The sequence below is a fragment of the Centruroides sculpturatus genome, unplaced genomic scaffold (assembly GCF_000671375.1).
Source record: "Centruroides sculpturatus isolate CEXI.00-Female unplaced genomic scaffold, Cexi_2.0 scaffold1173, whole genome shotgun sequence".
In the NCBI taxonomy this organism is placed as follows: Eukaryota; Metazoa; Arthropoda; class Arachnida; order Scorpiones; family Buthidae; genus Centruroides; species Centruroides sculpturatus.
Genome location: NW_019385606.1, coordinates 160,538 through 176,117, shown reverse-complemented (window position 1 = coordinate 176,117; position 15,580 = coordinate 160,538). Strand labels below are relative to the sequence as shown.

Sequence of the window (15,580 nt, the reverse complement as noted above, 5' to 3'; positions counted from 1 at the left end):
AAACATCCTACCCTCGATTAGTCTCACACACTTCCATTGTCGAAACCTTAATCCTGTCTCTCTCCCCGGGGGGATTTCGAAAAATCCCTTCTTAGTGTGCGTTTTCGTGACGTACCCTAACCGTGTACCAAGTTTCAACTTTCAGCTCCTAACCGTTTGGGCTCTGCGCTTATTATTATTATTATTATCATTTGTCTGTTTAAAAACTGCGATGTAGCACAGTAATCAACACATGGCATAACTCATTCATTTATTCCAGCTTCAACAAAAGCTGGAATAAATGAATGAGTTATGCCATGTGTTAATTACTGTGCTACATTGCAGTTTTTAAACAGATATAAAGATACAACACGGTTTCGAAATATGGAAGATTATTATCATTATCAACCCGTCTCGATTATATATCTATACTAATATTATAAAGAGGTAATGTTTGTATGTATGTATGTATGTTAGTTTGTATGCAGCAGGTAATCTCCGAAGCTACTCATCCGATTTCAAAAATTCTTAAAGAAATATTTAGAATGGAACTTCAGGGTGGACATAGGCTATATATTATTCCGTTAAACATGGGGGATGGACAGTTCTTTACGGTAAGCCTTACGGAAAAGGTTACCGTAAAGAACTCTGCTTNGTAATCAACAACATATATATATATATATATATATATATCAACTATATATCGATTATATATCATTATCAACTCGTCTCGATTATATTATTACTATCTGTTACCCGCAACTTCGTCCGCGGAGGTTTTGCAAGCAAACCCAATTTACATTCAATAGTTCAATAACCATAATAATTGTTATATAACACCTACCGCTGAAGAGAATTGCTGAGAATCAAACGAACTATTTTCAATTTGATCAATTTCTTTGGAACGTTTACAATCGTTCTATAATAGAACCAATATGCAATAACAAATTCGAATTTAAAACGGTTCGAACATTTTAAAAATCAATATAGATAAAAATATTTATAACAATGTCTGAAATGTTATCAATTTAATACACCTAAGTACTCAATGAAGAATAAACGTAGTTGAAAACAAAAAATCGCATCTAAAATAGTACAGTAGAAGCCGTTCTTCCGGTTAAACCTTAATGCTTTCCCTCACCCCCCCGCAGGGGAATTTCTCAAAATCCCTTCTTAGTGTGCATTGCCATGGCGTACCCTACTAAAACACAGATAAAAACAAAAAATCGCATCTAAAATAGTACAGTAGAAACCGTTATTCCGGTTAAGCCTTAATGCTCTCCCTCACCCCCCACTTAGGAATTTCGAAAAATCCCTTCTTACTGTGCGTTTTCATGACGTACCCTAACTGTGTACCAAATTTCACCTTTCTAGGTCCAGCGGTTTGCTCTGGGCGATGATGAATCAGTGAGTCAGTCAGGACAAGCAATTTTATATATATAGATAACATTTTTAAAAAGAATTAAGCGAAGAAAACTGTCAAGCAATACAATAAAATTAATTTATTGTCAAGATATTTTTAAAATATTACAAAAGTACTAGGAAAAATGATTCAAGGAGAAATATAATCATATATCTCTAATTATCTATTAAGAAAAAAATTATATTCAGTATAATTTGTGATTTGTTTGTTAAAACAAGAATCGTTATAAACTTCAACATATTATTTTATAGATGTTGGGCTTCAATTTAAAAAAGTTGCAGACCTATAAATTTCCACGGTCGTCTGTCTGCCTGGCTGTCCTATCTTAAACTCGTGAACGGATTTAAACAGATAAAATGCGAGGCAAGAGAGGGGAAGGACTAGTAGACGAGTGACGCGATTAGCTATCATCTGATACAAATCAGAAATCACGTTATTTTAATTCAGAAATTTTTCCCCGAAACGTGTTAGATAGATAACCGGCATGACTCTATTGCTAAAAGGAAAAGTATAATTTACAGGGGCAAGACGCTACTGTACTAATTTCAGGTAGAGAGCATTCATTTCACATTAAATAAATTTAAAATACGATTAAAAATTGCAAGCCGCATTATGACAATTTGATAATAAATAAATAATTGCTCGTTCGTGTTAAATAAAGTCTTTCCTAACATGAAACATATTCGGTTTCGCTTTAAACGGGTTTCTGTTTTATTGAAAAATTTGACATTGAAAATTTGACATTGAAAGTTTTTTCCATTTAGGCAGCCGATTTTCGTTATATTCAGGTTCTGTTTTACACATGTTTTACTGTATTACCGTAATTGATAATATAAAATTTAATGTGATAAATTTATGTATTTCCGGATTAAATATAATATATTTAGATTGAATATGCAGTAATTTTATAGAATTTTTGGTCTTGTCGAAATAACATACCTGCCAAACTTGTTTTCTTGCCAATAAAATCTGATATCAATTGACAAGGATAACATGTTTTAAAAGGTTCATTTCTAAGCTATAAATTGTATATCTTGTTTCCGTATATACTCTAAAGTATTTAATATAATCAAGCTATAAAAGCAATGTTATATCAACGACATTTCCTCTATTAAATTTTTACGTTATTATTGAAATTCTTGCAGCAATCTGATGTCACAGGGACACAATAGTAAACGAGGAAAGAAAGGAAACAAAAGACTGTAATTAACGTCTACACATTTATTACTATANCATTCCTCTAAAAATATTTTTAAATTATTCATTTTATTCGAAGGTTTAGATCTGTATCGGTAATTTTTTTATCAACCATATCAGGAAAAATAACTAAAAGTCCTTCCAGTTGTTATCTATTTGTTGTATGAGATAAATGTTAATATTTCCCTCACCATCACAATTGCTTCGAGCAATTAACATAATTTCCAGGAATTTCTATTGACACGTGAACAGTGATTTTAGGCATTTATCCTTCCACTTTTTCTACTCTTTTCGATCAGTTATTTGAGAATTAAGCGCTAATGGAAGTGGCGTTTGTTCGTATATAAAGGTAAAGAAAATTAAATTTTATACTTCGTCAATGACATGAATTTCTTAAATGTGTTTAATATATAATTATATTTAATATTATGTAACTTTATTTTAAGTAATTAAATTAATTTAACTGTTTATCTTTGAATTATAATATCTAACTGTTTCGCGGTGACTTTTCACTTTTGTTTTATAAACTGACATATTTCAGTTGTACCTAGAAGCAACATAAATATGTCGAGAAAAATATCGGAATTCATATTTGTAGAAATTTCCTGTAATTAATGTATTTAACGTTTGAAAAGTCTACATGCGTGAGGGTGCTGCAGATAAATTTAGACTCAGTTTAACATTTATTTATGTCAAGGCTTACAAAAATGAAAAACAATGCAAATCTTCCAAACATTTTTTATGTCTTAATATTAAATACTGCTTGATTATATCTAGAAGTAAGGAAACGTTTCCTTTAAGGTTTAGAAATAAGGCTTCCGCAGAATAAGTATTAATTCAATTTCAACAAGTAGCTACATAGTTATAGAAAACTATAAATGCAAGTATTGGAATATGAATTAAAGTAAAAGAAACATATAATTTTAGCTCGATAGTTTTATATATTTTATTTCCTAGTATATAAATCACTTTATCTTTCTAGCTCTCATTACATCTTCCTTTTTTATAGGCATACGGTAATATAATTTTTATACATTCCGTTGTGTTTTAATTTGATATAGATTTAATGACAGTTTACATCAATTTTCTATTTATTTTCTGAAACTATTTATTTTATATTCTGAAACTATTTAATTTATCGTAAATAATACACAATCTGAAAATCCACGACAATAATGTAAATGAATTTACGCCTTTAACATATTGATAATAATTAATAGATAATAATTCATAAAATATTATATATTTTGTAGAGATTTTTAACACAACGGAGTTATTTATAAATACTATCACCGAATTAAATTCTTTAAATTTTTTTCTTATATACAAGTCCCCTTTTCAGACGTAACCATGAAAACATAAGATTTCACTTGTTACACTTAGAGTCTATCGTGCCAGCTAAATATTGTCTTAAACTTCATGGCAGATATTAGTCAAGAGATTTCACAAATAAGAATGTGCGTATCACAAATACAGAAACACTGCAACTATTTGCGGATTAATTTTAGATATGTGTTGGACATAGAAAAAGCAATGGGCAGATTGCACGAATGATCGAAAGGATTTCACCTTCAACGTATGATGTAGTAGGTAATAGGACTCATTATGCAGGATACAGAAGACGAATCGCACAATTTAACGGAATAATTCCGCCTAGTACGGACAGATTTGTACTGTACGTTGCTCTGGCAAAAATTATTATTATTTTCTTATTCTAGTACATATGAAATTTAATGTGACAGATATTTCGTATTGTTTTGTAAATATTTGTCTTGGTATTATACCGCAGTTGCCGAGTGAAATAAAAAGAGAAAATATAACCTGAAGAAGAACGAATAGGATTGATGTCCGTGTAGTTGACACTCCTAACAGCTTTTTTGAAAATAAATATGCCGTTCGTTTGCCCAACAAAAAGTTTCGTTTGCTCACCCTTCAAGACAAATATTGTTGACTGGGAAAGGTTGACGGATATTTTGAGAAAGAAAGGAGTATATTGGAAAGACAGCAGATCAATACTCAACTTGTACAGTACGAATATCACATAGCAGTAGTTAAAGTAGATAGTCAATACAGCGAGAAAATCAAGGTTGAAAAGGATATTAGGCAAGAATGCTGCCTATCTCCGCTTCCATTCAACATATACTTGAACAAGTTTATTATGGAAAATCTTGTGGAAGAGGAAGGCATAAAAATCGGGGAAGGCAGCTTTAGTGCCTAAAGTATGCTGATGATATGGCTATTCTGGCGGAAATGTGGAAGAGAAGGTAAAATGAGAAAGATCCTGAATGAACTGGAGAGATGCGCGGCCTTCATAATGAAAATTAATGTGGTTTTTCGATTTATACCACTTTGGTCTTGAGTAAAGCGGTATGGATCGGAGAAAAGGAAAGAAAGTTCCACATCTGTATAAATAATGACAAAGTGAAACAAGTGAACGGGTTTAGATACCTGGGTGCTTGACATGATTCTGAGTGCAGAAGTGGGAAACAAACCAAGACAAGAATTGGTATGGCGAATAAGGCATTTACCAAAATAAAAACAATTTTGTATGGACCTTGAAATTAGAATTGATAAAAAGGCTGGTCAAAATGCTACATCTGCAGTGTTTTCCTCCATGTTGACGAAACCTGGACTTTGAAGCAATACGAAGTTAGAAAAATAGCCTAAAGATATGGCTGTGGAGGATAAGGGAAGCAGATGGAGCGGTAAGGTGGAGATATGACGGTAGAGTTTTGGTAAGTTTAGTAAATGCAAAAATTCTTTTGTATTACTAATCACTTACGACTTACATTATTTTTGTAATTACATTACCTATAAATAATGTAAATTAAATAAAAATTTTAAAACGTCACACATTCTTGTTAAAAAGTGTAATAGACGATATATTATAAATGTACTGTACAAATTTGTTAATTTTATAAAAATAAAAGTTTACCTTCGTTTTATCTAATGTAATGTAATTTTATCTTGCGTTGTCGATACATTGCTATCGTTAGTTAATTGCGTAGCAATTTTGAAATCATAGAACTATAAATTACCACTAGTGGCCCTCTGCTGTCTGTCTCGTCTGTCAATTCCTTAATCTCGAGAGCAAAGTTAGATAAATGAAAGTGAACACTAAATATGGAAAGCTTAGGGACAGGTGTCCCGATTACCTATGTATGAACATTCAAACCGAAAGTTACGTTATTTTAATTCAAAATTTTCTCCAGGACGGAAGAGTTAGATAAATGACCAGGCAGACTCTACTTGTATCAGGAAACGTAAGATGTACTGTACAGTACAGGGACAAGACAGTAATAACAAGTATAGAAATAAATACAGAGCAGTAAAAAGAATTTAACAACACAATGATAAACTTTATTTGTTTTTTCTCTACTTCATTCCTCTAAAAATATTTTTAAATTATTCATTTTATTCGAAGGTTTAGATCTGTATCGGTAATTTTTTTATCAACCATATCAGGAAAAATAACTAAAAGTCCTTCCAGTTGTTATCTATTTGTTGTATGAGATAAATGTTAATATTTCCCTCACCATCATTAATATAGATTATTTCTTAAATAAATTAAAATTTCTTTTTACCAATATCGTTGATAATTTTTTAGAGCTTGGATGAATGTCGACCCACTTTCTGAGTTTAGGTGATCAGATTACAGTCACGCACCTCACTCCAAAAACTAAGAATATGTTTTAAAGCATCATATTATTATTAATGATAAAATAATGATTCAAAAAGCATATTTTAATAATAACTGTATTTTACTTGTAGGCCTATACTTATACCCGTTTTATAAATTAATTAATAACTATTTGTCGAGAAAATATAAGTTTTTTTTTCGTTCGACGCATTTATATTTTGTACTAAAATAGTATAAGAAAAATCATGCTTAATAAGTTTGCATTATTTCCTATTATTAAAAAAATTTCAGAAATATTTAAATAACTTTAATCTTTCATCTACAATTAAATATGATAATAGATAAAGAGTGATGAAAAATCACAAGCAACTTTAGAAATTCATGTTATGTCGACGAATTTTGACCCTAAACACATTCAAATTTTAGAAAAATATTTATAGTCAAAGAGATTTGTAATATACACGTACTATATTTATGAATATGTTTTATTTAATGAAAATTTACAATTCCTGCTACTAAATTATACAAATTTATATTTAAAAAAAAAATAGTATTACGACCTTTACCTTGCTTTCGCTTCCTCCTTCATACGTAGTCCACCAGTATAAAGCCATCAAACTTTGGTTTCTTCCACTTTCCTAAGTTTCTGCCTCACCAATAGGCTGGCTAGGTAGACTTTTATGGAGTTCTTTCCAAATGTGTAACACTACATAACATCGTTTTCTCATAAAATGTTCTTCCAAGAGCATTCTTCATCAGCAAATTGTCCATATGTCGCGTTGCCGTATTCAAGAAGTTAAAACATGTAATTTACGCGTTATTATGATGAAATGTTAACCAACCCAAAAAGTATTGTCATATATATTGAATTTTTTCCAAAAATTCAATATATATGACTCGTGGTTTATTTTATATATATTGTGATATAAATACATTTTCACAAATTAATTATAACACACTTTAGATGGTTTTTTTAAAAGTTATATTAAGTATTTAATATGAGTTATAACTAAATAGATTATATTTATCTTCTGAAATATCATCTGTTTCTATTTTTACCAAATATTAGATACTACTAGAAACACAAAGGTTCAGAAACACTTGCGTTGTTGTGACCACTTGACAGAATAGCTAAAGGTATAATTTATATAAAATATTAGAAATTGTTGTATGATTACAACACGGTTTCAAGGTATATAATATAACGAACTATGTTACACCAACACTGAGAAAACGTAAAGGAATTTAACGTCAGATCGATATTAAAGCTTATTTAAAAGTAAACAGTTATTTAAAACCATAAATGTAATTTTACAACATTCAAAAGGAAAGGTACTTTTAAAAAATAAAAATCACTTTGATCTTATCACCAGGCAATTATTATTAATGATATTATCGAAGGGATAAATACGTACACGGAAAAAGACCGATGAAATTCTGAAATTTTCTTTCCTTTTCAAGGTTTCAAAATTACATACATAGGCCTATTTTAAAATAGTTTTTACCTTTAAGTAGACTTAAATATCGATCTCACATTAAATTCCTTTCCGACAAAAGGAAACCAACACTTTCTCAGTATTGGTTTCCTTGTGTCTGTTTATTAACATAGTTTGTGATAGAACTGTGTTGTAATGATTCTACAATTTCCAAAATTGTATGTCAATTATAGATTTTGATCTCTTTATGTTGCTAGTAGTATAGTAGTTAAAAATAGAAATAGTTGATATTTTATAAAATAAAAAAATATGTCTAGTTATAACTGATATTAAATACTTAATATCACTATTAAGAAACGATTTAAAGTATGTTAGAATAAATTTTAAAATATCATATTTATAACGAGTGACATATATATTGAATTTTTGAAAAAAGAAAACTATTATGAGTACAGAAATTTTCAACTAAATAGGATTTCAGTACTCAAAGCAGTTATGGTTTAAAAGGTCGTCGTTATCCCCGTATATTTTGTTAGTAGTTATTGAAGCCTAGCGCGCGAAGTGAGCAACTTATCTTGGACAGGCTCAAATTGACCGATCGCCAAAACAGGTCACATTTTGCGAAGCAATGACGTAATCAATTTGAACGAAGTTTGCATATTAATAGAACTAACAAAGTGGCGTGCAGTGAGAGAGTAAAAAAATGTAAATATTCGATCTAGAAGATATCGGGAAGGTGAAATTGATTGCCATGCTAAGCCAGTGGGAAAACGTTGCTTTGTAAAACGCAAATTGAGCGCGCGCTGACATTTAAAATACTACGAAGCTCTTGTTAAATTTATTTTGAATACTCATATTTTATTTCTTGAATAGAGAGCATGTAATTTAAATTAAATAAATTAAAAATCGTAGCCCAACATTCTGGATATATGTTTCTTTTTTAATTAAACAAAAATAAGTAAAAAAGTTTAAAGATAAGTCTCCAGGCTATGGCATGATCATTTAATAAAAGCTTAAAGAAAAAGTGAAAGGTCACAAATGACTTAAGCTTAGTTCATAATGAGCGAATAGTAAAAGCAAATGAGAAAAGCGAAAAGCGGTTGCGAATTTTAATTATCCAATCAATTGCAAGCGAGAGAAAATGTCATCTCGAAAAACAAAATGGCTGCTTCCGATATTCAAATTGATTGCTAACCACGCTTGATTATTTATTTGATGAAAAAAGATACGTCAAAAAGAAATCGACGCTGGGTGAGAGGAATATTAAAAATCCGAATTACAACATTTACACTATTGCGTGAGAAAATTTCTATAGCCATCTTGAAAACAACAAGAACCACGCGACAACTAGCGGGAATACGATTGGTGGCAAAATTTTTTTGCTAGCGATAAACCTGCACAGTTCCGAACTTCGAAGCGATTCGCAATTGCCGGAAACGAAGTAACGTCTGGCATGTTATATAAACCTGCGTTAGGCACATGACGTCTCGTTTCGATCGTTGTCATACTGTAACCTGTGATACACCTTTTTTATTAATGTGTTTTGTATAAATTAAAGTTTTACTCGTGTTTTTGTGATGTTAGGTAAGTAGTCTACTATTGTGTTTTAACGCTTTTATCGAAAAAACACTCAACATATCTCATTTTTATTTATTTTACTAGCTGTTACCCGCGACTTCGTCCGCGGAGGTTTTGCAAGCAAACCCCATTTACATTCAATATTTCAATGACAATAGTAATTGTTATATAACACCTACCGCTGAGAATGATGAGAATTGCCGAGAATCAAACGAACTATTTTCATATTGCTCGTATTCTTGAATAACGTTCGCCAGCAATTTTTTAAACAAAGTACAAGTTGTAATTTACAATGGAATAGACAGTGATTCCCAAACTTTTTCGATCCCCCGACCCCTTTGTTCCATAAAGTTATACCCAACGCCCCCTAACCCATTTTCTATTGTGAGAGAAAGGATTAGAAATATTCTTAGGAAAACTTTTTTATGAATCTCACACTTTGTGCTCTTACCGTACATTGTCCTCAACATCTGGAAACCATTAAACGCAATGTTTTTTTTATCCGTTTAACAGAGGAAAGAGAACGGCTGTCAGTGAACCCGACTTTTGCCTTTGGTCACCGTCCAGTACCCTGCCTCCATCACCCCCTAGATTTCCTCACCGCCCACAAAGGGGCATTATCGCCCATTTTGAGAAACACTGGAATATAGGATTGACCTGTTCCATAATTTTTTTTTTTATTTAAATAATTTAATTAACTTATTACAAAATGTCATTTTACAGGAAATTTTCTTGAAACCTGTCTGCCTTTGCCGTGCAGCTTTCGTGATGCTATGTTTGCAGGTTTTATATTCAATCTAGTCTTTTGGGTTTTTCAGTTACTTAAAAGTTATCTACTGTAGTATTCCACACATTGCTTGGTCGGGGTTGTCTGAAAGATTATGACAAGTCAAACTGAATAAAACCACCGTTTAATTTTCATAAATGATTCTCAAAATTTAGTAGTTGATCGATATTTATTATATCTTTTTATGCATTAAATAAAAAGTTAACGTCATGACATAGTTTTCACTACATATCTGGCAGCCTTTCTCTCTTGTTAATAGCATAATAAAAGTGGTTCATTTCATAACAAAATCGAACTTTTCGTGAATTGGTAGCAAGATTAAGGTTGTACGACAGGGCATAATATGTGCCGACCTAAAACATAGTCACGCAGAAGGGAGATGGCGGTTGTCACATTAAAGAAAAAGCAAACTCAAACATATTGTTTTCCCTTTCCCTTTACAATTTTCGCCTATAAAAATGTTTAGTAGTTTGATTTGTCAGTGTTTCACGCTAGCGGATTATTTCAAATTTCAATAGTATCGTAACGTTGTCAGCAAACACTAGACTGGAAAGGTTTGACGTATTCCTAGAGACATGCAGATCTAAAGCGAAATATTTGCATACTAGTTGCGCCTGATAAAATGTCTAAAAAGAAGTAACAGAAAGTTTACACAGCGCATTAATCTGTATCAGCATATCATTGCACAAAGCATGTTAACCTTAGTGAACAGGATTATAAGAAAGCGAGATTTTATTGAATCACATTGTAAATTGAAAATAAAATTGGCTTATGCAAATTTCTTAATAACAGATATAAATAAGAGTAATTTATAATTCAATGATAAATGTTGTAATTGAATTCCATAATTCGTTATTACAATATGTGGCAAACATATCAGATATAACAAATTTGTTTAATACTGTATAATAAAGATTAAATTGAATTTTTAATTATATTTCAGAATTAAAGATGAAGTCTTTGACAGCAAAAATTGTCTATGCAATGATCATTATATTACAGTTCTTCAAAAACAGCAATAATTCTCCAACATACGGTAAATTCAACGGAAATACAATACAAGTATTAAACACTACACTTTATGCATATTTCGGCATCCCTTACGCCGTAGCTCCAGTTGATCAGCTAAGGTTTCAAGAACCTCAACCTGTTCACTATAAATCAAATATCATATATAATGCAACACGAAAATCTCCATCCTGCATGCAAGATCCACCTTTCCCGATATTAGAATGGATCAATCGCAATCCTAAAGAACTCAGCGAAGATTGTCTCTATCTTAATATTTGGGTACCAAGCTTAAAGCCAAATGAAAAACCACTTGCTACTATGGTTTGGATATATGGAGGATCATTTAACATGGGATCTGCCAATATGAATCTGCATGACGGCGCTGTAATTGCGGCAGTGGGAAACGTCATTGTAGTTACATTCAATTATCGCGTTACTGCGTTAGGCTTCGCAAATTTTAATAACGAAGACGCACGAGGAAATATGGGCATGTTAGATCAAGTAATGGCTCTCAAATGGGTGCATCGAAATATCGAAACATTCGGAGGTGACAAAAATTTGATAACTGTTTTCGGCCAGAGTACGGGAGCTATCTCTATCGCACATCACATGATATCGCCGCTTACTAAAGGCTTATTCAACAGAGTAATTTTGCAAAGCGGGAGCAATTATCAAGAATATTATGCTGTGAATACTACATTCAACAGAGAAAATACGGTCATGCTTTCACAGGAAGTAGGCTGCAACGTATCTGATATGTTAACATGTATGAGAGAAAAGAGTGCACATGAAATTGTTGAAGCTGAAAAGCGATTGATTAAACGACAACAAACAATACTATATTATCATCCACAAGTCGGTCCTCCATTACTATCTGACGATCCATTTTACGATATTGACACCGGCAAATTTCATGATGTCGAAGTATTAATGGGCAGTGTAATGAATGAAGGCACTCCTTTCGTTATTGCACTGAATCCATATTTAGCAATAGAAGACAAGCCAATTTTATCAAAAGCAGAGGCGAAAGATATTATGAGTAGGGCTTACAAAGTAACTGGAGAATATCTTGATCGTATTGTAAAGAAATATTTAGGAAATGTGGCAGAAAATGACCATTCAGAAATTCTAAAACAAACAATCAAAGCTTTAGGAGACGCAGCATTTTCATGCCCCATATCACATTTAGTGGAAAGACTTTCTCAGTATGATCACACAGTCTACGTTTATAAGTTCAATCATACTCGAATCAAATCTCTGTTTAAAAGATGGATGGGAGTTCTACACAGCGAAGATTTGCATTTCGTGTTTGGAAGACCATTATTAAAACAGAAAGATTACACCGAAGAAGAAGTATTGTTTAGCAGGAGAATTATACAACTTTGGACGTCGTTCGCTAAAACTGGGTGAGCTTTAATTTTATAATGTGTGTTTCTAAGATAGAAAAATACATAAAATATTTCATTTGAAATATTTAAATGAATAAAATATTGTAGTTGAAATTTAATATACACAACATATTTATAAAAGTTTACTGTTTTATTTAATGCAGATCGACTAAACATTCTTTTTGCAACTAAATGATCACATATTAAGGTTCACTGAACATACGCTTAACCGCTTCAAGTGTCGTAATGATTTTTAGCAATAAAAATATTTTGACTCCATCTTTCGTTTAATGCAAACACATCATTTCGATAAACCTCTTCGTTTTTTAGATGATTGTTTGTAATAATGTAGATTTTTCTCGGATATCCTGTATTATAAAATAAGATTTAATAACTCTCCATAAACAAAAGTAACTATAATATTTCTAACAAATAAAATATTTTATTTCGCAGAAAACCTACTTATGAAGGAATGGAGTTTGAATGGAAACCGTTCGATAGGAAACAACGTAATTCGCTTTCTCTCACTCTTGGTAACATTCGTAATATGAAGGAAGAAGTGGATGAAAAATGCGAATTTTGGAAAGAGTTTCTCAGAGAATATACAAATAAAATGTACATGCATTGATTTTAAATTTTAATTCATATATTGGTTATAAACGCAGAAAAATGAATATTTGAGTGAAAAAATAAAACGTAAAAAAAACGAAAAAATACAACTTGTAAACTGAAAAGCACATTTTTATTCTTTTCATATATAAATGAGCATATAATATTCTTAGGAATTTCAAGGAAAGAGACAAGACATTCCGTTATGATATAATTTTGTTAATTTTTTTATAATAGAATTTTTAACTAATTTAATTTGTTTGTTTTAGATCTCAAAGTAATCAGTTTTTCTATTGTAAAATTTATATGAGTAAGTTTTAATTATGATTATTAAATAAATTTATCTTTATTTGAAATTATTCCTATCCTTACGTTTATATTGACGGCCGGACAGCCAAGAGCGCCTATCAGACTCTGGCAGGATATTGGCCAGACTCTGCCCAAGATGGCAGCTACCTCTCTGGTTGACCTGGAATCGACCAGGACGGGTCGAAAAATCTCCTTGAATTTTTCGGGGGTGGTCCGTTTAGCATGGTTTCGACTAGGCCCACAATAAGACCGGTAGGTTGAAATATCCGGTCAGATGAGGCCCTCTTAGTCCCCACAGGACAGAAAGAGCTTTAAAAAATGCTCTGTATTACGTACTCATATATCATTTAACTGAACTAAATGTAGTTAATGTGTTCTGAATTCAATTACTATAGATAAATTTTAGTTTTTAGAGTAGCACCAAGAGATTTCTGTATTGTAGTCTTTTTTTTAAATTAGCAGTGGAAAATAAATTGGATTTTCAACATTTTAAGGAATTTATTACGCGTAATCAGTTCTTTTGTATTTCAAAGCTCTTAAATAAATGTTTTAATTTTTTTCTTTTTAGAATTTTTTTCTTTTTTAATTACTAAAGACACAACTCTTTACGCCAATCAATTTCTAATTCCTGCCAAAATCATAGACTTGAAATAGGAATTGCTATTTTCACTGATTTATGCTTTTCCTTTTAAATAAACACTTGGTCTTCCACTCTTACACTAAATTACCTTTCATTTACACGTTCATTCATCTGTTTCCTTTCAGTTTTTCTTCTAATTTTTAGCTTTATTTGTTCCTGCAACTTTTTTAAAGCATAAAAGACATTTACTCATTACAGAGACTTTTTACTTTTAAAATAAGGGAAGAACTCAATCAACAAAGAAAACAGCAAAATTTCCATTATGCTCAGGCCCGTATTTGATTTTGTTTGTTTAAAAAGAATACACATCAGATCTACGTGTTTTCCATTCTTTACGTGTAAGGTCCCAGATGGAGTCCGAATCTCGTTAAACGTACAAAAATTCAATTGATTTGAGAAAATATTTTGTTATAATACAATGTATAAATTAAACAATACAGTCAACCCTCTGAGGTCACGAGTTGTCGCGAACTAACGGGTTTAGAACGTCAATTGGAAAGATCGAACTTCGACTCCGACTCCCTTAGGGTGCGACTATGCAGACGCGAATTTAGAGCGAGCGAGAATATGTGGCGAGAAGAGGCGAGACGCGATAAATATTAAAACCTGTCAGATGTGTGCGAAAACCAGAAATTCGCTCTCGCCAGCGTTATTTCTCGCTTCTCGTTTGTGCATGGTTTTCCTTTGCGAAAACTAAATCGCTCGCAACCTCTCGCTCGCTCGCTCTAAATTCGCGTCTGCATAGTCGCACTCTTAGATATGACAAAATTTACAAGTAAACGAGAAAACGTAACATTTGTTTAAAAGAAAAATATCACGTTATTAGTTATAAAAAATTCTTTGTCTTCTGTGACGGTTTCCTTGTCATCTTGGACTTCACTTTCTTCGCTTCACTTACACCGATCTTGCCAATCTACACCGAGTTACAGCCAGTTTACACAGAATTGTGTAAGCATTGTCCTTCCAAATAAACGGCTTATTTTGTAAAGGTAGCTGTTTTACTGGTAGTGTTGAAAACCACATCCACATTACGTTTGCTAAACTTGAAGAGGGATTAACCTCCCCCTTCTCACAATCGGCAAACCTCACGTAGGTGTTCGCAAGCCTATCTCTTTGTATTGCTGGAGTCAAAAAATATCCTGTATCGAAGAAAAGGGCTAATCGACATAAAGATCGTTTGGGTTGAATTTACTGGGTATTTATTTAAATCAGGTGTAATTACCTTTTCTTGGCATTTAATCCATGTAATTGGTGATCGTGTAATTTAGAGTAAAACAGGCCTGGCCAAATTGTTTCATGGGAGACTTTAATGACGCGTAACATTACGATAGGCCATACCTTAGGAAATACAGGTACTAGTTGAGATGTTGGTCGCCAGGGCGGCGCCACCATCTGGGACAAAGATTCACAAGTACCAACCGTAGAACTGATGTTCGTAGTCGCACTGCGCATTATAACAATGAGACATGCAAATTTTCATTTATTTAATTTTTTTTTTGGTATACAGTACACATAACGAGAAACAAAAGTTTTAATAGATATATAAAATCGCTTAGCAGTCTACATAATTTAACGTGACGGTC

At 31.9% G+C, this 15,580-nt stretch overlaps 1 protein-coding gene across 1 annotated transcript; it reads left to right on the top strand.

The window, feature by feature from the left end:
- Positions 1 to 2,830: 2,830 nt before the first annotated feature.
- Positions 2,831 to 13,916, top strand: LOC111640542 (acetylcholinesterase-like). The gene is made up of 3 exons (XM_023386557.1): positions 2,831 to 2,948; positions 10,984 to 12,457; positions 12,893 to 13,916. The coding sequence occupies exons 2-3, from the start codon at positions 10,992 to 10,994 to the stop codon at positions 13,065 to 13,067; spliced, it is 1,641 nt and encodes a 546-aa protein (XP_023242325.1). The 5' UTR covers positions 2,831 to 2,948; positions 10,984 to 10,991; the 3' UTR covers positions 13,068 to 13,916.
- Positions 13,917 to 15,580: the final 1,664 nt, after the last annotated feature.

Excerpts from the sequence above, each read along its gene's own strand:
- LOC111640542 (XM_023386557.1), top strand. The coding sequence starts at position 10,992 with ATGAAGTCTTTGACAGCAAAAATTGTCTATGCAATGATCATTATATTA. Across the intron at positions 12,458-12,892 it reads ACGTCGTTCGCTAAAACTGG|AAAACCTACTTATGAAGGAA; the intron begins GTGAGCTTTAAT and ends TTTATTTCGCAG.